This window comes from Bos javanicus, chromosome 11 (genome assembly GCF_032452875.1).
Source record: "Bos javanicus breed banteng chromosome 11, ARS-OSU_banteng_1.0, whole genome shotgun sequence".
In the NCBI taxonomy this organism is placed as follows: domain Eukaryota; kingdom Metazoa; phylum Chordata; class Mammalia; order Artiodactyla; family Bovidae; genus Bos; species Bos javanicus.
Genome location: NC_083878.1, coordinates 2,861,232 through 2,883,041, shown reverse-complemented (window position 1 = coordinate 2,883,041; position 21,810 = coordinate 2,861,232). Strand labels below are relative to the sequence as shown.

Here is a 21,810-nt window from a genome sequence, read left to right as displayed (position 1 = left end):
TCTGCTTTTTGCAACAGTATGATTTATGCATTTTGTCTTTCACACCCTTCTTTTATTCCCTTTTTATTCATTGTAATGAATTTTATAATGAGAGATCTCCTGACATAATCTACAAAAAATCCAGCTGACAGGCTGCTCAACAATGTGAATGTACTTAATGCCTCTGAACCATATACTTAACGATGGTTAAAATGGAAAATCTTATTTTATGTCTATTTTACCACCATAAAAAAATTCCAGCTGACAGAGAAATACAATGGACATTGTTTTATTAAAAACAATTCGGATCCCTACTGTGTGCTGGGTGATGGGTTAAAGAGTCAGGAAGTGGGTGGGGCCTGGAATAGGAAATGAGTAAGATGTGTTCCCTGTGGTCCGAGAGCACCCAGACTTGCTGGGGCAACAAACACATACTCTGCTAATTGAGCTCCGTAATTCAGGATGACACACTTCGTAATGGACACTTGTAGATTGACTTGATGCAGGCTGAGCAGGGCCTTGAATGTTACACTAGGGAGTTTGAATTTTAACTCCTGGTAATTGGAGGCATGAGTGATTTTAAAGCCAGGATGTGACACAAATAGATTCATTCAATTCCTAAGGTTTTGTCACCCCGTCATCTGCTTTGTGTAAAGATCAATGGTTGTGACAACTCTAATTTTAAAAAGTTGATCCCGCATGCAACAGGCTCCTATTCATGTGTTTGTGCGCTCAACTGCTTCAGTCACATCTGAATCTTTTCGATACCATGATTATAGCCTGCCCGGCTTCTCTGTCCATGGGATTATCTTGGCAAGAATACTGAAAAGTGAAGTGAAAGTGAAAGTTGCTCAGTTGTGTCTGACTCTTTGCGACCCCATGGACTATACAGTCCATGAAATTCTTTACCACTGAGCCTCCTAGGAAGCCCTCATAGTCATGTATCTCCTATTAAATATATTTATGCTCAAGAAAGAAAAATTTAATTTTAATTAAGTCTATCAGGAAGACAAGCAAATGCTGTGTAAGAAATGTTCTTGGAACATTGAAAGCTCAGAGTGCCTGAGAGAGTCAGGGAAGGCTTTCAGAGGAAGTGGATTGGGGAAAAGAAGAGGGAACAGGGAAACTGGAGCATATAGATGAAGGACCGGGGCTGTGGGTCAGATGGCAGAGGGCTTTGTGTGCTAAGTTGAGGGGCCCGAATCTCTTCCTCACAGGTGATGGTGAACCCTCATTTGTGTGTGTGCTCAGTTGGGTTCAGCTCTTTTCGACCCCATGAACTGTAGCCTGCCAAGCTCCTCATGTCCGTGAAATTTTTCAGGGAAGAATGCTGGAGTGAGTTGCAATTTTCCTCCTCCAGGGGAACTTACCAACCCAGGAATTGAACTTGCATCTATCTCTTGCATCTCCTGCATTGGCAGGCAGATTCTTTATCACTAGCGCCACCTGGGAACCATCATGGGCTCTGTTAATAAGGATGATTCTTGGACTGCAGGGAGATCAAACCAGTCAGCCCTAAAGGAAATCCACTGAATATTCATTGGAAGGACTGATGCTGAAGCTGAAGCTTCAGCACTTTGGCCACCTGATGTGAAGAGCCCACTCATTGAAAAAGCCCCTCATGCTGGGAAAGATTGAAGACAAAAGGAGAAGGTGGCAGAGGATGAGATGGTGAGATAGCATTGCTGACTCACTAGACATGAGTTTGAGCAAACTCTGGGAGGCAGTGAAGGACAGGGAAGCCTGGCGTGCTGCAGTCCATGGGGTCGCAAAGAGTGGGACAAGACTTAGGGACTAAACAGAAGCAGTGCTTACAACATGCCAGACGCTACTCTAATAGCTTTATCGATACGGACTGGCTTAACCCTGACACTCAGGAAAGAGCATGGCTACATGCTTTAGATCACTTGGATGGCCACGTTGATGATGGTGGCCAGAACAACAGTTGGGACACTTGTTGCTGCTGTTCAGCAGAAAGACAAAGGGAGGGATGGAAAGGCTGTGGTGGCTCTGAGAAATAATTAAGACTAAAACCATCAGTTATTTATTGGTTGGGTAATGGAATTGGTGAGGAAGAGAATGGAAGCTGGGATGAATCTCAGTTTTTTGGCTTCAGGGCTGGAGATGCGATTATACTAACAGGTAAAGGATTGATTACTCTGTTTCCTTTCTCAGAGGACCTGCTGAAGTCCCCCAGAGCCCCCTACTCTCTCACAGATTATTTAGAAGTGAGTTTACTTTCCAAACATATGGCGATTTCTCAGAAATCTTTCTGTTACAGATTTCTAGTACAATACCGTCATGATAGGAGAATATCCTTTGTGTGATTTCAATTCTTTTAAATTTGTGGAGGTTTGGAGTCTTTTGGCTCAGATTATCTTGGTAAATGTTTCTTTTTCACAGAAGAGAATGTGTCTTCTGCCATTGTTGGCTGGTTTTATAAATGTCATCAGGTCAAGTTGTTTGATAAGTACTCTTCAAGCCTCTTATAAATTTGATAATTTTCCAGCTCCTTGAGTTGTAAATTTCTCTATTTCTCCTTTCAGTTTTATAGCCTCTTGATTGGTACCTCCGTACAGTCAGCAGTGAGTGAGTGAGTGAGTGAGTGGCAGTGAAGTTAGAAGGTTTGCGTGGGGACTAGAACACTTTATCTCCTTAAATTTACTCCAGAACGCAGACACAAAATGGAAATCACTATGTATGCCAGGAGGCCTAGTGGCACTCAGAATAAATGCAAAAACGTAAGGGAGTCCAGGCGGGTTGGCAAGGCAACTGGTACTCAAGCCAGCCAATCGGTGAAAGTCTCACCTGCGGGGGCGGGGATTATATGAGAGCCAATAGGACGTGAAGCAGATGGTCCCACGGACCAATGGCTTGGAGGACGGGGCGGGCTTTTAATGAAGGGACGGCGGTAGGAAAGATGGCGGTGGCCCTGGGACCCTCTGGGTGGTGGCAGCGGTGGTGGCGGCGTTTGTCGGCACGGGAAGTTTCCAGGATGTTGCTCCTTCTCCTTTTGCTAGGGTCTGGGCAGGGGCCACGACAAGTCGGGGCGGGTCAAACGTTCGAGTACCTGAAACGGGAGCACTCGCTGTCGAAGCCCTACCAGGGTGAGGCGCCGGGAGCTAGGTGGTCGTGCACTGGGAGGGCTTCGGGACCCCAGCTTGTCCATAGAGGCGGGGGCGGCGAAGGGCTTCGTGACCCCGAGGAAGCTGGGGGCGGTGGGTGGGAGCCCCTGGGGACTCTCGCTGTGTTCGGGAGCCACGGATCCTAAGGGCAGGGGTCAGCTTTCTCTCTCCCCACCCCTCGGAATTAGTCCTGGAAGTTTCCAGCAGGTCGAAGCAGGGTTCTCGGATGCCACTAGCGCCGGGCGTGGATGAAGGGGATTTAGAGATGGACAGGTGGAATGTGGGCAGGGGAGAGAACTGCGAACGGTGGACCGTGATTGAGGGCCACTAGCAGTAAGCTGGGCTTCTGATGGAGCTGTGGATGTGCGAGAAATAAAGCATGAGGCAGAACTGGGGTAGAACTTGGCCGCACTGAGAAGATAAAATGCTGTTGTCAATTAAGACACCTGTTCTTCTCCAGTCCAGGAGCCCTACTGATAAAAGAGGCTGGTTAGCTTTGGTGTGTTTAGTGTACATAGGCCACTAGGCACAACTCATCAACCAGCAAATTTACATGGTTAGCTGCAGAGAGGACCAAATCAGTGCAGATGGCTCTTAATTTGTTTCCCTACTGAAGGATATGGGGACAGCATACAAACAAAAACACAAAGCATAAGAGAGTATACTCTGCTGCTAAAGGTGATTGCTTATTCACTTAGAGGATGTCTCCAGTGCCTTCTCCTTGCTAATACAGTGGGTAACAGACACAGAGTTCTCACTTGCAAGGGGCTGATAGTCTGAGGTAAGGGGGAAAGTAGCTTCTCCTTCAAAGAAAGAATGTGATTAAGCCCTAGAGCCCCAGAGAGTCAAGCTCTTTTTGGTATAACTGGGGACATTTTTTCTTTCACGGTGCTAAAGTTTACTCACATATAAAATGGGGAAGAATGAATCTGAGCATGGTTACTGTGGCGTGGATGAAGTGACAACTCTGATGTGCTCTAGGGTCTTCACCTGAGAAAGTCTTTGTGAAAAGAAGAAAGGTGGTAAAGAGTTAAGATTTAATGAGTGACAGGAGGTGGGACATGAAGGGGGAAGAAAGAGGACTCCAGCTTTCAGAGGGCCCATGGTGGTTTTCCAAATGGGTTGGGGTTGAAGAGAATGACTGATCTACTTCCTCCCCGTAGGTGTGGGCACAAGCAGTTCCTCTCTGTGGAATCTGATGGGCAATGCCATGGTGATGACCCAGTATATCCGCCTTACGCCGGATATGCAAAGTAAACAGGGTGCCCTGTGGAACCGGGTGGTAAGAGTCTTTCTCCCTCCTGTGTTGGTGACCCAGAAAAATGCTAAAAAAGTTCAGTGGCATACTGACTTATTCTCAGTCCCCGCCCCCATATTCTGTCTTGTGTGAATATGAAGTATTTTCATTTGAGAGATTATGATGACGTTCATATTGAAATCAGATATTTAGGGAGATGATCTCTCTTCCCCTAATTATAGCAAATAATTGGTTTTGATTCAGTTTTCTGAAATGTCTTTAGTTCCTGATTGACCTGATAGTGTTACTTTGGAGGTTAATAAGTCAACTCACATTTAATTACTTTGCTTTATAAAATAAAAAACTACTCTTAAATTTATCCTACACTTCATCCCAGTATCCCTGACCTCCTTCCCCCCCACCCCTTGTTATTTCCTTTTGAGTTGAATTTTAAATTTTATTTTCATGTAAAAGCCACTTTGAGCCCTTGGTCATTTTCTTTGTCCTTCCCTGGGCCTTTTCTAGCGACGTTGTCTTCCTTGAGGTATGGCGGCAAGAAGTGGATGCAGTATTCCTGGTGTGGCTGCACTGTGATTTTGTACAAGTGTAAGATGATGCTTTCTTTTCGGTTTCCAGGGCTCTTTGCAAATCTTTTATGATCACTTTACTTTGGGGAGTGGCCTTGGCATTCTTCAATACTTTTGGGTGCTCAGAGGCTAAGAACTTACTTTCCCATGGTTTTATCATTGGTTGTGGATAAGTGCACGTCAGAAAAAGGAACAGTTTCTTGTCCCTGCTCATTTTATGTGGCAGAGGCTTCTGAAGAAGCAGAGAGACAAGAAGTTTCTATGTGAGCTATTTGTACACTCTGGCCCCTTAACCCAGATTGCAGTGCTGAGCTCATTCTTGGACGGAATGCAGGGCAGTGTGCTTGGATAGAAGAGGTGGAGGGCTGGCGGCTGAAAGACTTGAGTTCTCAATCTGATGGTCTCACAGACCCTCTGTGAGCCCTGGCAGTTATTTATCCTCTCTCAGTTTTCAGTTTCTCCAACTGTCAAATGAGCTTCATCATATTGGTTCTACTTGCCCACCAGGGTTACTGTGAGAGTAAAATAAGGCAATAGACATGAACAAGCTTTGGGAAGTTAAGATGGTTACAGAAATGCGCTGTTGTTTGTTACATGTCTGTTACAAGAGTCACTGATACAGGTCTATGGATTATAAGTGATTTTGTCCAAGGCTTGATACTTTGCTGTTATCTTGCTGGCTGTCTCTTTGTAACCCTTTTATGTAGCAGTGATTCTAGTCTAGGATCTAGTTATCTTGCTCTTTTTCAGATTCTCTGTTACCTATATTTTTTGTTATCTGACTGTCAGAGTGAGCCTTAGCATTGTTTCTGAGTTATTTGAATAGGATGGATTTGTTTGAGCAGTAGTGCTCCAATTTGGCTGTCCTTTGGAGTTGGTGGCTGGGTCCCACCCCAGAGATGCTAATTTAATTAGAATGGGTACATCTTGGACACTTGGATTTTTAAAAGCTCCTTGGGTGAATCTGACATGCAGCAGATTTTGAGACCCACGGTTAGACATAACCCTGAGCAGGACTGTGTAACACTGCGCTACACGAGGCCAGTGGCAAGAGCGGCCGAGGCCTCTTGGCTCAGTGTCTTCCCAGAGGTGTAATACCCCACTGGGTATGGGGGCAGCTTCTGGCCACTGAATTTCACTCTTGCCCTGAAATCGAAATCAAATAGCAGAAAGATGAGAACCCAAGATGACAACTGGGGGCTTGGCTTATCAGAGGAGGGGAAGCTATTGGAGATTTCAGGGTTCTTCGGTGAACTCGAAAGTGTCCACACCCCTTTTATTTTGACTATGTACTAATACTAGCACTTTAAGAGATTTCCCAGAAATTGAAAATGGAAGCTGCAAATAATTGTTGCTCAAGAGTCAGAGCAGTCTACTGGGTTTTTTTGTTTGTTTGTTTCTGAACAATCTACATGGAGGGCCTTTGCCTGAACTGGCCTATCTGCTCTTCCTTCCCCTCGTTTTTCACGGTGACGCTTAACCAGGAGCCTCTCTAAACTAAATACCTACTCTAGTTTCTCTTTGAAAGTGTTCAACTATTTAGAACACTGAATTATCCACTTACTTCTGTCTCTACTTTTTTTTTTTCTCCCAAGGTTTTGATACACAGTTCAAAAGAAAAACAGGAGTCTGTTTAGTGCCCACCTCCTTCGTGTTTTTCCACCAGAGGCTGTCTCTGTGGTGGGGCCGGGGGTGTCTCCTTTGGTGGATTTCTGCTCCTTGCCTGAGGGCCTGACACTGGTGGGGGCATAGCTTATCCCTTCTCGTGAGAACTCTGGGTTGCCCCTCAGCTTGGCATAGGGCCAAGTCTAGCTAATTAGAGTTGTTTGTAGTGGATGTTAATTATTCCTGGAGACCTTTGCCTGATGACTTAGGTTATCTTTTTCTTTTGTAATAAATGAGGCCTTGACCTTTCTTGAGATCCCAGCTTCTTAGAGTCTTTCTCTCAGAGGGGTGATCATAATTGCAGATGAGTATTAATTCAGCCACCTCTATCCTGGACACTGAGATCTTTTGCTGAGTGGGTATAGGATCACAGAAGTCTAACATGAAGTTCTCTCGTCTTTTCCAACCTTGGGATGCTATCCTGTTTCTGTTGGGAGATGGTGACGCTGATTGGGAGGTGTGTTCACTTATTATATTAAATACCGCATACAGATAAATGGCTCAATCTGTTTAATTTTACTACACAAACCCTTAGCAAGTCTTAAATTTTGGTTTTACCTCTTAGCCTCGCGTCCCCCGCGTTTGTGTTTTCCAAGTCTGTAGGCGGTGGATGAGGGCCCGAGGCCTGGTGTCTCAGGCTCCTCTTTGATTGCAGCGTCTCTTTCCCTTTAGCCGTGTTTCCTGAGAGACTGGGAGTTGCAGGTGCACTTCCGAATCCATGGGCAAGGGAAGAAGAACCTGCATGGGGATGGCTTGGCCATCTGGTACACGAAGGATCGGATGCAGCCAGGTACTGGGGCCCTGGGCTGCGCTTGTGGGGTGTGACGGGCCTGCTTTTTCACGTGCCCTCTTCGTGAGGCGGGCATGACTTCACAGTGCCAGCGGTTTTCCCTCTCCCTTGATGTTTGGATAAACACTGGCCTGTTTAGTCTCTAGAATGGGGTCTGAGTCCTAAAAACAGCTGACCTTGACTCATCCTGGGATGGTTTCTTGTTTATTGGTTACTTCCGCTTTCTCTTTGAAACTTCACGGCCCAGTTGGCTGAAGGAAACCACTGGCCCCCCCCAAATACTGACACTGGGCATACTGGTTTCTCCTGGGCCTGAGTAGAGACCTATCTCAGAACTCCTGAGTCAGGAGAAAGGAGAAGAGTTAGCTGTTTTTCCTTTTTGTACGGGAGGCTCTGCTGCAAGTACATGACAAACTGAGCCTGATCTGACCTGATCTCTTCTGCAATTAGAAGCAGAAACTTGGGAATTCAGTTCACTCGGGGGCATAGTCATCAACAAGTGTTTGTGAAGCACAATTCTTCAGGCGCACCTTAGCAACCAGGTCAAATCAGGGAGCAGCTGGAGTGCTAAGCAAGGAGACGCTGGCCTTCTCTCTCTCCCCTTTAATGACAAACAACTGCAGGTGCTTACTGAATGCTTGTTACAGCTGTTTCCTCATCTTCAAGGGACGCCTGGGGATCCTCTGAATCTCACTTTTTCCTCCATCACAGTGATGTGTTACTCCTTTATCTACTCTTGGCTTTGTTTCACTGTTGTTCATCGTCTGTTCTTTCTCTCTAGGGCCTGTGTTTGGAAACATGGACAAATTTGTGGGGCTGGGAGTATTTGTAGACACCTATCCCAATGAGGAGAAGCAGCAAGAGGTAATGGCCAGTGTCATAGCTTAGGTCAGCCACACCGAACTGACATCACAGCCCTTTGCCTTAGGAATGTTGTTCAGGAGGGAACACAGAAGAGGAAGTGAGGGGTTTGGTTCTCTTTTGTCTGTTGCACAGAGTTAATGTCTGTGTCAGTTTTTTTTTCCTAGAAGAGAGTCGTTCATGGTGCACAGTCTTGGGAGTGGTCCTCGTGATGAGGGCTTTTCAGTGTTAAACAGTGTTCTTTCTTGCGCACATTGGGAGCCGCTAGACTCAAGCATGTGTGGCCGGGTGGTGCTGTGGCTCCTAGGCCAGCACCAGAGCGAGCTGAACTGTGTGCCTCCACTCCCTTGACATCCTGTGTCGCTGCTGATCTCTCTTCTGCAGCTACTCCCTGTTCCCAGTATCCTTTTCTTCTTCTTCTCTTCCTCTAGGAAAGGCTGTAAAAAGATATTGATGAAATCTCAGCATTTTGTTGAAACCTGGTATAGGGTCCAGTCGACTTCCCTGGTAGCTCAGTGGTAAAGAACCTGCCTTCCACTGCAGGAGACACGGGTTCAATCCCTGGGTTGGAAAGACTACCCAGAAGAGGAAATGGCAACCCACTCCAGTATTCTTGCCTGGGAAATCACATGGACAGAGGAGCCTGGCGGGCTACAGTCACGCCAGGGGGGCACAAAAGAGTCAGAAATGACTTAGTGACAACAGCAACAGCAGTCTGGCTGTTAGCAGAAGCATCCTGCATTTCGTTAGCTGACCATAGGGTTCTCTAGTACTTGCTTATACTAGCGGCAGGGCTGTGCGCGCTCTCTGCCTGGGACTGCTGGCAGATGGTGGGAAAATGATTAGGACATGTTGTTGCTGGGTATCCTATCACTAAATCGTATTTAGCAAGAAAGGCACAATTAGAAATGGAAGCAGAACTTACTTTTTCCCCAAAAAGTTCTTTATGAAAATTTTCAAACGTGTAAAAACAAATTGGATGAACAGATCATTGTCTATGCAAACCCAGCTTCAGCAGTTTTTCACATTTCCGTACAGAGTTTGGCTTAAAGGGGGTGGAAAGTGAGACCTGAGTTACAAGGGGAACCTTGCATTGTGGGTCAGTTAGAGACTTGCTTCTCGGTGTTGCTTCTGGGCTCTTCTTCAGTCTGCCAGACATCAGCCACTGTTGAGGTGCCCAGCCTGGGAATCAGTGAGCGAGATCCGCATGGCCCTCGCGCTCGGTAGCCCTGGCGTGTGAGCGTGCTGATGGGGTCTCTGCGGAGGTGCTCTCGGAAGACCTGGCAGGAGCATCTCACCTGGCGGGGACTTCCTCCAGGAAGTGATATTGACTTTGAAATCTGCAGAATTAGATCAGATTAGATGCAGATAGAAAAGCATATGTTAATGTGTTAAAGTTAGAGAAGGGACAATGAATGTGAAGGGGAAAAGGCAGGGGGAGAGAGAGATGAGGCTAGAGAGAAAAAGAGGGCCCTCAGTCTCCCCGTGTTCCAAGGCCTCCCTTTACCTTGCGTTCTTTGCTGCTACCGCTCTTCTGTCCCAAGCGCGTTTATGGGCCACTGTGACTGAGCAGCATCTCCTCGGGTGGCTGGTGACCTGTTCAGACCAGCTGCAGAGCTGTTTGAGTGTAGGTGACTCGCCCTCACCATGCACATGGTGGGGTGAGTTCTGAAGGGTGGTGTGCCTATCAGGGAGTCTGGAGCTAAAAGTGTTTTAGAGGGTAAGCGCACTAAAGGATCTTAATGAGGGGGACGTCGTGAGAAGGGTTTGCAGTGCCGTTGAGGAAATAGTGGTGGTTAGAAATGCATCTGAAGCACGCGTGGGCTTTAGGGCTTGACTAGAGTTTTACACATGGCTCTCTGTTTCTCCCAGAAATAAATCATTCACGCTCTCTTAGCTTCCATTTCACTATCAGGCGGGAGTCATTCTGCCTAAGAGGGCAGATCTGATGGGCCTTGTTTTGTAAGGAGAGTAGATGTTAACCAAAAATATCAGTTTCAGGTGGTTAAAATTGGGACTTTTCTGCCTCAGCTGCAACTGCCGTTGGAATTATCTGCAAAGCATTTAAAGCTACTGCTCTCCAGGCCCCAAGCTCAGAGAGTCTGATGGGCAGCTTAACCTTTTCAAACATCTCTAGGTGAATCCCACATATAGCTGGCATAAAGGACCCCAGGATGCAGAAGCAGCTGGTTGGCGAGTGGCGTGAGCAGCTCACTGCTCTTCTCAGATCAGGCCAGCTTGGAAGTCGAGTTTCAGGTGCTTCCTATATTTTTTTAACGTAATGATTGTTTTTACTCTCTTGAAACTGGAATAAGCAATATGCCGTAAATTTAACAACACATTCCCTCCAACCTTTATGTTGATGAAAACACTGATCCCTCTTGATCTCTTCATTGTTGGTGGAAAGAATTTTTACATTATTAAAAGAACTCTGTAACTTCATAAATTCTCTTGTTATACTATTTGGATGTGATTTAGTGGGGTTTGTTTGTTTTTTTCTCAATCCTTGGTGAGGCAGTGTTTTCTAAGAGACACTCCTTTGGAAATTAGGTCCCAGGAATATTGGCCAGCTCTCAGATGTCATTAGGGATTGAGGCTGAGAAGTAGAAACCTATTTCTGCTACAGTTGAATACAATAAGATTATACATGCAATTTCAGGAGGTTCCTGGGTTCCCCAGAGTAGAACTGTAGACAAGATCTCCTCTTCCACAGAGTTGAACTATCTTCTCATTTACAAGAGCATTCATATACTGGGCTTTCCCAGTGGTTCAGTGGTAAAGAATCCACCTGCAGTGCAGGGGACGAAGGAGACAAGGGTTCGATCCCTGGGCTGGGAAGATCCTCTGGAGGTGGAAATGGCAACCCACTCCAGTATTCTTGCCTGGGAAATCCCATGGACAGAGGAGCCTGGTGGGCTATAGTCTGTTCATAGGGTTGCAAAGAGTTGGATGCAACTGAGACTTTACAGCACAGCACAGCATTCCCGTGCTGCCGTAACGGTGTGTAGCAGTGAAGGTTCAGACGTGCCTCTTAGGCACACGGTAAGCTCTCAGAAAGTGCTGGCTGTTTGTGTTCACAGCACTAAATGACATCCCTGGGGACATTTGCAGACATCTCGGCAGTGCTGCTGTGGCTCCGTGCTCTCCTTCTCCCCTCCCATCCTCCTTGTCTTCACACCTGGGTTCCAGAGAGCAGACCTGGCCAGCTTGCTCAAGTGCAGTGTGGTTTAGGTTGGTAAACCTGCTCTGAGAGTGACTCCTGGATGCTGGTTCATAGACTTGTGTTGGTTGGTAACAGTTTCCCTGGTTTGACAGTAGGAACAGTGAAGTGACTTCTCATAAATGTGAAATGTTTTATTATTTATTTATTATGAAATATTTCGGTTTTTTTTCATTTAAAATGTTCTTTTTAAAACTGATGTTTATTTTAGATGGCTGTCTTGTCATTGTATTTTAATACAGTTATTGTATTTTAATTGTATTTTAACATATTTAATAGGTTAAAAAAAAAAATCAAGAAAAAGCAAACCTGTTAATCCCCAGAATGTGTTATGTGTTTAGAGATTTTTAGTGGTCCATAACAGCCAGTGGTCTGGGAATTACTGCTCTAGAAAACATATGTTTGGTTTTGTGTTTACATATGAGCACCTGTAGACAGTATTTAGATCTAGAAACTCACTTAGTCATTGAATGAGTGTTGACTGCCTTTCAAATGCCAAGCACTGTGCTGAACGCTCTGCGTATTTCACGTCATCTTCATAGCGAGCCCTGGGAGCTGTGTGTTGCCCTCCCTGCTCACAGTGCGGAAGGAGAATCTCCGAGATGACGCAGGCGGCAGTGGGGGCCTCCTGAGGGCTGCTTGTGCCCCTTTTTCTACCTAGCGAGTCACAGCGAGTGTGCTCTGCACCTGTGGGGTTTAGCATAGGATTCACAAGTTCACGCGTCCCTTTGCATTCAAGGTGTGCTGAAGGTACAATAGTACCTTGTAGTGCAAAAAGTTAAAAACACTTCCCCACTCTTCAGGCACAGCAGGCAGGAGCTCCTAATTTTTGGTGCCTCTTCAAAGAGGAATGAAACTGCCACCTTTGCCACAGTCAGGGTGATTCTTCTGCCTTTGGTTCTGGCTGTATATAGGCTGCTTTCCAAGCAAAGAAACTTAGCTTCTGTGTGAAATTAGTGGGTACCTAGGAAACCCTTCAGGAACTCCTGACTGGGCGTAGAAGTTAAAGTGGCATTTAAAGACTTAGGGTTAATGTGAGGTGGCAAGTTGAAGGCCAAGCCGTGAGTTGCTGAAGTGGACAGATTCCAGCTTGGAAGCTGCAGGCCTCTGTCTAGTGCTGTATTTCTTAAATTTACCTGGCACATCCCAGTCATCCATAGCGCCTTTTATTTTTTTTTAATTTTTAATTGATTAACTACGTCAGGTCTTAGTAGCGGCGCACAGGCTCTCTAGTTGTTACCCCGAGGCTGTGGGACCTTAGTTCCCCAACCAGGGATCAAACCTGTGGCCCATGCTTTGGGAGGCAGCTTCTCAACTGCTGGACCACCAGGGAAATCCTGCCTTTTAAAAAATACATAGTCTCATGCCCCATTCTAAACCTGCTGAATGAGGCTGTCTGACTGTAGTTCCCTCATGTATGTGCAGTTGAAAAGCTCCCCCAGGTCATGCTGAGGCCCAGCTGACCTCTGGTGCTGAAAAAGAGGGTGCCTCACCAGCCTTGGCAAGGGTGAGGACCCCTTAGGTTAAAGATCACTGTTCTCAGCACTCCTCAAAAGTTACAACTTAAACTTCTGATCCCAGGTACTGGGGTTGATACATCAAGCAAGCCTTGGGATCACCGGAGCTCCCGAGTGCATTTTCAATCCCTTCTTTTCCCTCATTGTTCACTGAAGTTATGCACTTTCTTCGTCCGAAGCCCAATTCAGTAAACTGCTGACAACACATTCATAATCCCCTTGTCCTAAATGATAGTGGTAGAAGAGTAGTTTTCCAGCAGTTCAATCATCCACTGGTTCATTTCATACCTTGTGTAGTCCTGTACATAGGCCACCGGTGGTGTAAGAGAACAGCTGGGGAGCTGGTCTGAGGCTCCCCCGAGACCCTTACTGTGACCTGTAAGGCCCAGTGTGGTCTGGCTCCCGCTTCAGCTCCCACCAGCCTGTTCTTCACTCACTGAGTTGCAGACACCCCTAGTTCTGAAGATGCTAACCTCATGCTTCTTCAGCCCCCATATTTCTTGGTGGATTCCCTCTCACTGCTTGGTCTCAGTTCAGGTGTTGTCTCCTCAGGTATATTTCTCCTCTGTATTGTATTGCCTATTTTATTTTTGTCATAGTATTTATCACTGTCTCAAACAGTGACAGACTTTATTTTCTTGGGCTCCAAAATCACTGCAGATGGTGACTGCAGCCATGAAATTAAAAGACGATTACTCCTTGGAAGAAAAGCTATGACCAACCTAGATAGCATTTAAAAAAGCAGAGACATCACTTTGCCAACAAAGATCCATATAGTCAAAGTTACGGTTTTCCAGTAGTCATGTATGGATGTCAGAGTTGGACCATAAAGAAAGCTGAGTGCCAAAGAATTGATGCTTTCGAACTGTGGTGCTGGAGAAGACTCTTGAAAGTCCCTTGGACCACAAGGAGATCAAACCTGTCCATCCTAAAGGAAATCAACCCTGAATATTCATTGGAAGGACTGATGCTGAAGCTCCAATCCTTTGGCCACGTAATGTGAAGAACTGACTCACTGAAAAAGACCCTGTTGCTGGGAAAGATTGAGAGCAAGAGGAGAAGGGGGCCACAGAGGATGAGATGGTTGGATGGCATCATCAACTCAATAGATATGGGTTTGAGCAAACTCTGGAAGATAGAGAAGGACAGGGAAGCCTGGTGTGCTGCAGTCCTTGGGGTCCCAAAGAGTCGGACCTGACTGAGCAGTTGAACAACAACAAGATTGATTGTATGTCTCCTCCCCTCTAATGTCAGCTCCATGAGAGCAGACATCTGCCTGTCTTATTTCCCATTGAGCATCCAGCGTCCGGGACAGTGCCTGGCTCATATTAGGTGCATACCCAGTATTAGAGAAAGGAATGCTTTGGGTTCTACCCCTTGGCCCACAGTAGGGCAGGGCTAAATTGAGCTTGTGTAGGTATCTCTTATTGCTAGTGCTGAGAACTGTAGCAGTTTTTTTGGAATAAAGCTAAACACCCTTGAACCTTCTGACTTTTCTAAATCTGTCCTGTTGCAACGTTCCCACGGAGCTTTTTCTTGCCCACATGTTGTAGGTTAGAATAACAATAACTGTTTCGAGATATATGTCCATAAGACTCAATTAGAGGGTAAATGATCCCTTTGGATTAGAGTTAATTTGATAGTCTCTCAAGTGGTGGGATTTTTGTCTTCTGGGCAAGAGCTACAGCCTGAGATCCTGGGCAGTAAAGGACATCTTGAATTTGGAAGAATCTAGCCATATTTATCACCCTCATCTCTCTCCTTGCAGCAGAAGTACTGTCATCTGGGCACAAACTCATGACCTGACCTTTGGACTGTCAGAGACATAAGTGAGGCCTGCTTAGAGAATGTGATGCTGGGTGTTTTTATAAAGTTCTGAAAGTTTTAGGACCCTGTGTGGGTTAGAGAGGTCTTCCTAATGGACCCCCTTGAGTATCTGATGATAGCAGCAGACCTTCTCCTTAGAAAATGTACAAGCACCTGCTCGTGTAGTTTTTTGCCTACAATTATTTTTGCCTATAATTGTGAGGGGTCTGAGGACTTGTGGAATGCCCTCCGTGGATGCTAAAATTCTATTTGGGGATTGAGATTGGTTTGGGGATTGAGATTGGTGTTCTTCCACTGCAGCTGGGTCATAGCTCTTGCACAGATGTTTCTTTCTGACTTGGTCTCCTGTCTTCTGTGCCCTGTCTTGTTTTTATAATAACCTGCTGGACCCTCTCAGGCCCAGAAGAGGCGGTATTCTCCAGGAGTCCAGGTACTCAATTCTTGACTCACTGTGGCCATCCCCAATTCCCTTGTGTGCCCATCCGACATTTGCGACTGTTCTCAGTCTGTGTGGCCATTGTCTCCAGAGTCACCAGTCTCCAGTTCCGCCTGCATCTTCATCTTGCATGTTGATTGTCTAGAACAACGAGGAACCCCGCAGAGCAGTGGCATGTCTCATGCTTCCTGTCCTTTCATCACCTTGCCTCTCTCTTCACTGCCTTAGCCCCAGGCTTGTTGTGAAATGGTTAGCTTGTCATTTCTAAGGAAGAATTTGCTCCACAAGGGCTGTTGGAGAGATAGGGTCTCCGAAGTAGGTGGGAGGATGGGTGGGCTCCAGGGAGACTTTCAGTAGGAGAACCTTGCCCACTGAGTATTACTGGGAGAAGTTGTGTGTCGTGAAGGGCCAGAAGGTCTTTTGACTGAGGATAGTCACCTGTGGCTGGAGAGGCCACCTGGTTCTGGCACTGTCCTTTCTGAGTCCTGATCCATTTCACATCATGTGCTTATAGAATGTTAGAATTTGAAAGGTGCTATCCTAAATGGAAAGAGTTCCCTGAGCGAACAGGTATTTTCGAACAGAATACCTGGGTGCACCAAGTATTGGATTGGCCAAAAAGTTCATTCAAGTTTGTCCATAAGCTGTTAATGGAAAATTAAAACTTTTTGGCCAACCTAGTACTTGCCTTGTGGGGGAAGAGGTGGAGCTATGGTGGACACATACAAAGAAGCATAAGAAATGATTTTTCAGGAAGTTTACACGGCAGTTGGTGATATGTGTTTGTATGTATGTGTATATACACACACACATGCATACACACAGGGGCTTCCCCAGGGGCTCAGCGGTAAAGAATTTGCCTGCGATGCAGGAGTCACAGGAGACTCGGGTTCGATCCCTGGGTCGGGAAGATCCCCTGGAAAAGGGCATATTAACCCACTCCAGTATTCATGCCTGGAGAATCCATGGACGTCGGAACCTCTGGGCTACAGTCCAGAGGATTGGAAAGAGTCAGACATGACTGTAACAGCTTAGCACACGCGCACATACAAGTAAGAAGAAAACCAGTCTTGGGTGGAGTATAAGTGCCCAGTGCTGATCTCTGGGAGGAGAGTCAGGCCCAGAGTGTCAGAGGGGCCATTTCCAACCCACCCCAGATGGGAGGAGGATTCCTGGAGGCAGGTACTGAGGTCAGTCACTTCTGGGCCTTGTTCCTCGAGTGACCCTCTGAGCGTGGGCCCTCGGAGGCTGCTAGTGACAAGGCAGAGTGGCCGTCCGGTCTGTCGTGAAGAGCTCAGCTTTGTGTGCAGAAGTCCCGTCACTGTTGGCACAGGCGTTCCTGCGAGCGCTTCCTCACCACCCTCTGCTTTGCCTCCCCTGCCTTCCCAGCGGGTGTTCCCCTACATCTCTGCCATGGTGAACAACGGCTCCCTCAGCTACGATCACGAGCGGGATGGGCGGCCTACAGAGCTGGGGGGCTGCACAGCCATCGTCCGCAACCTCCATTACGACACCTTCCTTGTGATCCGCTATGTCAAGAGGCACCTGACGGTGAGTCCCTGTCCGGGCCCGTCGGCAGTGCGGGCTGTCTCGCTCCGCTGCCGGGGCCCGGCCCTGACTTGCCCCCCCCCTCTGTGCTGTAGATAATGATGGACATCGACGGCAAGCACGAGTGGAGGGACTGCATAGAGGTGCCGGGGGTCCGCCTGCCCCGGGGCTACTACTTTGGCACCTCGTCCATCACGGGCGATCTCTCAGGTACTGCCCTGCATGCTCCTTACTGGCCCTAACTCAGGTCATGTCTCACTAGGCAGGCCCGGGCGTGAGAGCCTGCTGGGCAGAGCTCTGGCAAGCAGGTGCCCACGAGTGCTTCCCTTGCTGCATTCTTGTGTGTAGAGCCCAGATTGCCAGGCCTGGGGTCGTCTCGCACAGTTGTGTCTGGCAGAGGCTTGCTGCTAACAGCAAGCAGCGCTCGCCTCTTCCTCAAGCAGTGCTTCCAGCCTGTGCTCTCCTTTTTCTTATGCCTGTTTCTGCAGGCACGTCCTTTCACCCATATGCTGACTTCCCCTTCTCCTCGCAAAGCTTCTCCTTGACTGACCCCCAAACTCTTTTGTGCTCAGATTTTTTTTTTTTTTTTTAATAAAACCTACACTTTATTTATTTATTTATAGTTGGGCTGCATTGGGGCTTCTCTTGATGTGGTGTGTGGACTACAGAGCTTGCAAGCTCGGTAGCTGTGGCTCTTGGGCTTAGTTGCCCAAAGACGTGGGATTTCAGTTCCCCAATCAGGGATCGAACCTGCGTCCTCTGCACTGGGAGCACGGAGTCTTGACCCTGTGTCGTGTGTGCAGAGGCCTCTGTAAACTACCCGCGTGGCAAATGCTGCGTTCGGACCTGTGTCTCTGCCACGCCCTGCCCTCAGGAAAGCCCCCTCTGTTTCTTTGCTCTGTGTGTTTGCTCTTTGTCTTCTCTTGAGCTCATTTGACCAGTTACCCTGAAACTCCTGCCTTACTTGACTTACGTGACATTAGCAGAACCAGGCTCTTGTATCTTCTCTGGATTTTTCTACCTACTTGTTTCCAAAGTTTCTCTTTTATGTCCCTAAGCCTCAATCATGATGTCTTTTGAGGTAAAGAAACTTTTGGTTCTTTTGATTAATATAGTGTATTATGACTGAAGCTGGTATGAAATAGAACTTCCTTGTGTCAAAACAGAAAAGCAAATGCCCATCTGAAACGGGCAGCATCTACTCGGTCTTGGCCCATTGTTGTCAGGAGAAACTGTGGGCTGTCCTGTTGTTTAATCTCGATCCTGGCACAGAAAACATTTTTTCTAATTGAAGGTAAATCCAGTTTTTTTCTTTAACCTGGTTTTACCTGCTAAAGATTCTAAGAGCCCAAACAGCTGTAAATGTCATCCTGATAATAGAGATGACAAGAGGTCCAGTCCGCAGTAGCAGCCTAGTAGCACTGAGCACCCTGCACTCATGTTTGTGGCCTCTTAATACCAGTTCCCACTAACAAGAATAAAAGCTTCCTGGAGAACGTGTCTGATGCCAGGTCTAAGGTAGGAAATACAAGCTAAAAACTTCCCAGAAAAGCAAAGAAGATATCAAAAACTTGTAGGTTCTTGTAAAAGGACTCAGGAGTCAGCTTGAATAGGCTCCCACTGGGTAAAGTTGGTTTGAGTTGAGCATCAGTAAGAGGTACAACTTCAGTGTATTTTGTTGTTCAGTCATGTCCAGTTCTTTGCCACCCCGTGGATTGTAGCACACCAGGCTTCTCAAACTCATGTCCATTGAGTCAGTGATGCCATCCAACCATCTCATCCTTCAGTTCAGTTCCGTTTAGTCTCTCAGTCGTGTCCGACTCTTTGTGACCCCATGGACTGCAGCACTCCAGGCCTCCCTGTCCATCACCAACTCCCGGACTTTACCCAAACTCATGTCCATTGAGTCAGTGATGCCATCCAACCATCTCATCCTTGGCTGCCCTCTTCTCCTTCTGCCCTCAATCTTTCCCAGTATCAGTCTTTTCCAGTGAGTTGGCACTTCATATCATGTGGCCAAAGGATTGGAACTTCAGCATCAGTTCTTACAATGAATATTCAGGACTGTTTTCCTTTAGGGTTGACTGGTTTGATCTCCTTGTTGTCCAAGGGACTCTCAAGAGTCTTCTCCAGCACCACAGTTCAAAAGCATTAATTCTTTGGCGCTCAACGTTCCTTATGGTCCAGCTCTTACATCCATACATGATTGCTGGAAAAACCATAGTTTTGACTATATGGACCTTTGTTGGCAAAACGGTGTCTCTGCTTTTTAATAAGCTGTCCAGGTTTGTCATCGCTTTTCTTCCAAAGGACAAATGTCTTTTGATTTCATGGCTGCAGTCACTATCCACAGTGATTGAAACACATCAAATATGTTTGAATCTGTGAGTTTATAATGTTACTTTAAAAGGGGAGAGAAAAAAAAATGAGCCCCTAACTCCTTCATCCGTCTCTGGTAATTAATAGTGAGATTCAGGGTCATAGTCACAGGAACTGGGAAGAGTTAGCCACAGTCCAGAAGGGAAGTGTGCTCCAGGCCAGTCGCTGTGCCCTGCCCATGGCCCGTTAGACAGCTGCTGTGCGGCCCTCTCCTCTTAGTCATGTGTGTAGTCCATGTTAAAGGGAAGCTGTGGGGCTGCTGTGTCTCCTGAAAGGGTTTACCTGTGATTGGGGCTGAGTTCTTGTATTATCTCTCAATTTTGAAATTATATAGGGGGCTTCCCTTGTGGCTTAGTGGTAAAGAATCTGCCTGCCAGTGCAGGAGACACAGCTTCAATCCCTGATCCAGGAAGATCCCACGTGCTGTGGAGCATCTTAAACCCGTACGCCACAGTTACTGAGGCCTGTGCTCTCGAGCCCGTGCTCCAAAACAGGAGAAGCCGCTGCACCGAGACACAGCCAAAAGTAAATAAATTTATGTAGGTAATGCATGCTTGTTGATGAAATCCATATATATAGGGTAACGTAGAATATTCCCTGTTACCTGTCCTTACTTTTAGATGAGAAACAAGAGGTTTTGGTGGTGGGTTGTTGTTTTTTTTTCAGGTCACTGTGTGTGAGCTGTGCACTAGAAGCTTGAACCAGGACATTCTTCTCAGGGTGCCTTGAGTCATCCCTTTGTCATTCTCTCTGTCTTTAGACAACCATGATGTCATTTCCCTGAAGCTGTTTGAGCTGACGGTGGAGAGGACCCCGGAAGAGGAGAAGCTGCATCGGGACGTGTTCCTGCCCTCAGTGGACAACATGAAGCTGCCTGAGAGTGAGCACAGAGGTCCCGGGAGAGGGCCCCACGGCCGGCCAGGGGGTTGAGGCTGCTGGGGGGCCCAGGGGCCGTGCAGCCCAGCAGTGGGGCCTGGCTCCCCTCTGAGTTCTTCTCTGGGGCACCTGGGGCACTGGCCCTGCTCTCTCACTGGGCTCCACGTTACCCGTGAGCAGTTCAGGGCTGCTTAGGTTTTCAGTTTTGGCATGTGGAAAGGGTGTACTGGAGCTCCGGCTCCCAGAAACTGGAAGAGCTCTCGGTAGGTCCTTCCCTCCTCGAGCGGCCCCCTCCTTCTGACCTCCTTCTCTCTTGCTTCCTCAGTGACAGCCCCGCTGCCTCCCCTCAGCGGCCTGGCCCTCTTTCTCATCGTCTTTTTCTCTCTGGTGTTTTCCGTCTTTGCCATTGTCATCGGGATCATACTCTACAACAAATGGCAGGACCAGAGTCGGAAGCATTTCTACTGAGCGCCCCCCACAACCTCGCCCCGCGTGACTGTCCCCTCAGCGTGCAGGGGGAGCTGCGCTGACCTACCCACCCGGCCGGGTGGGCCTCCTCCTGTCGCCAGCACCTGGTCGGGCATGCAGGTCTGTCCCTGGAGCTGTGCGGGCAGGGACGCCGGCTCCCCCCATCACCTGTGAGGACGGCCAACTCTGGCTCAGGAAGCCTCTCCCGGGTGATGCTGCTGCGATGTGCCTTTCCCCAAGGTCCCGCCACTTGGAAGTGAAGAGGGCTGGTGAGAACCTGGGCCGCCGTGATGCCAGAACCACCAGAAGGAGTCACCGAGCTCAGGCTGCCTTGCTGTTGGGCTCACAGGGCCCTTGGGCTTCACTTGTAAGTCTTCAAAGACTAGAAACTGGTGACTCCTCACACCTTCTGGCCAGCCAGCCACTGGTTTTTGCTTTTTGTCCAAGCCCCTGTCCACCTGAGGCACTTTCCTTGGAAATCTGGATAGAAATCTCTTCCCTGCCTCTCCATCCTTCCATCATTCTCTGCAGATGCAAGCTGAGCTGGAAAAGACACCTGGCTGCCTGTCCATTAGGGCCTGGGGCTGCAGGACACACTCGGGTGTCACTGACCCTTGTTAGGTGGCCATGGGGAGGGGGCATTCTGCAGGGGCTTGCCGCTCTGGCCTTTGTTCTTGAGGGTGGATCTTGGTTCTGTTGGTGTGTTCGTGACACTCCCAGTTAGGCCCCTTTAGGCCCCCGGTCAGGTGTGTGAAGTCAAGAGATGCTTGGGAGACGTCACGGGTGCTGTGGGACTAACTGTGAAACTGCTCCACGTTTTGACACTGAAAGCAACATCTACCACGTGACCTGAGGACGTGGAGATGTTTCTGGATGCTCCAGAGCCTGCTTCGCTGCATGTTTTGTGTTCATAACTTTCGGAATCCTACTTAGAGTGTCAAAATGTAAGGAACCTTTCTTCTATAGCCTCAGTTTGGATGCTCCCCAAAGAGGAACTCTTGCTTCTCTTCCTTAAGTGATAAGAAACGGTGGTTGTAAATCTGGGAGCAGTGGATCCCCGTCACCTGTGCCTGGAAGAGTTCACTGTTGTTTGAGCAGCAGAGCCTGAGCATCTTCCTCTCTGGGTCAGCCCTGATGCCACTGCCTTACCCGACGAGTCGGGCGCTGCTCGCCTGTCTGCCCTGTGATTCTGTTGCTGACAGGTGGACTCTCCCTGGAGGGTCTGGGCTCGGCTCTCCTAGCCCTGTGCTTCTGTAGCCGGAGGGAAAGTCTTAACGTGGCTGATGAAAACCAAA

At 47.7% G+C, this 21,810-nt stretch overlaps 1 protein-coding gene and 1 long non-coding RNA gene across 5 annotated transcripts in view; one reads left to right on the top strand and one right to left on the bottom strand.

Moving 5' to 3' along the window:
- Positions 1–7,266, bottom strand: part of LOC133256697 (uncharacterized) — a 20,362-nt gene extending 13,096 nt beyond the window's left edge. Inside the window, exon 1 of the long non-coding RNA XR_009739266.1 lies at positions 7,152–7,266. This is a non-coding gene — a long non-coding RNA (uncharacterized LOC133256697). The remainder of the gene's footprint in view (positions 1–7,151) is intronic.
- On the top strand, positions 2,864–21,810 carry LMAN2L (lectin, mannose binding 2 like). Of its 4 annotated transcripts, XM_061431567.1 has the most exons (9): positions 2,864–3,086; positions 4,268–4,386; positions 7,266–7,383; positions 8,165–8,247; positions 15,206–15,238; positions 16,634–16,795; positions 16,888–17,002; positions 19,932–20,051; positions 20,373–21,810. In XM_061431567.1, exons 1-9 carry the CDS (start codon positions 2,900–2,902, stop codon positions 20,513–20,515), a joined length of 1,080 nt encoding a protein of 359 aa, XP_061287551.1. In that variant the 5' UTR covers positions 2,864–2,899; the 3' UTR covers positions 20,516–21,810. The 4 variants fall into 4 exon arrangements, with proteins under 4 accessions (XP_061287551.1, XP_061287552.1, XP_061287553.1 ...); XM_061431568.1 differs by lacking the exon at positions 15,206–15,238 and having other exon boundaries at positions 2,865–3,086; XM_061431570.1 differs by lacking the exons at positions 2,864–3,086; positions 4,268–4,386; positions 8,165–8,247 and having other exon boundaries at positions 7,312–7,383.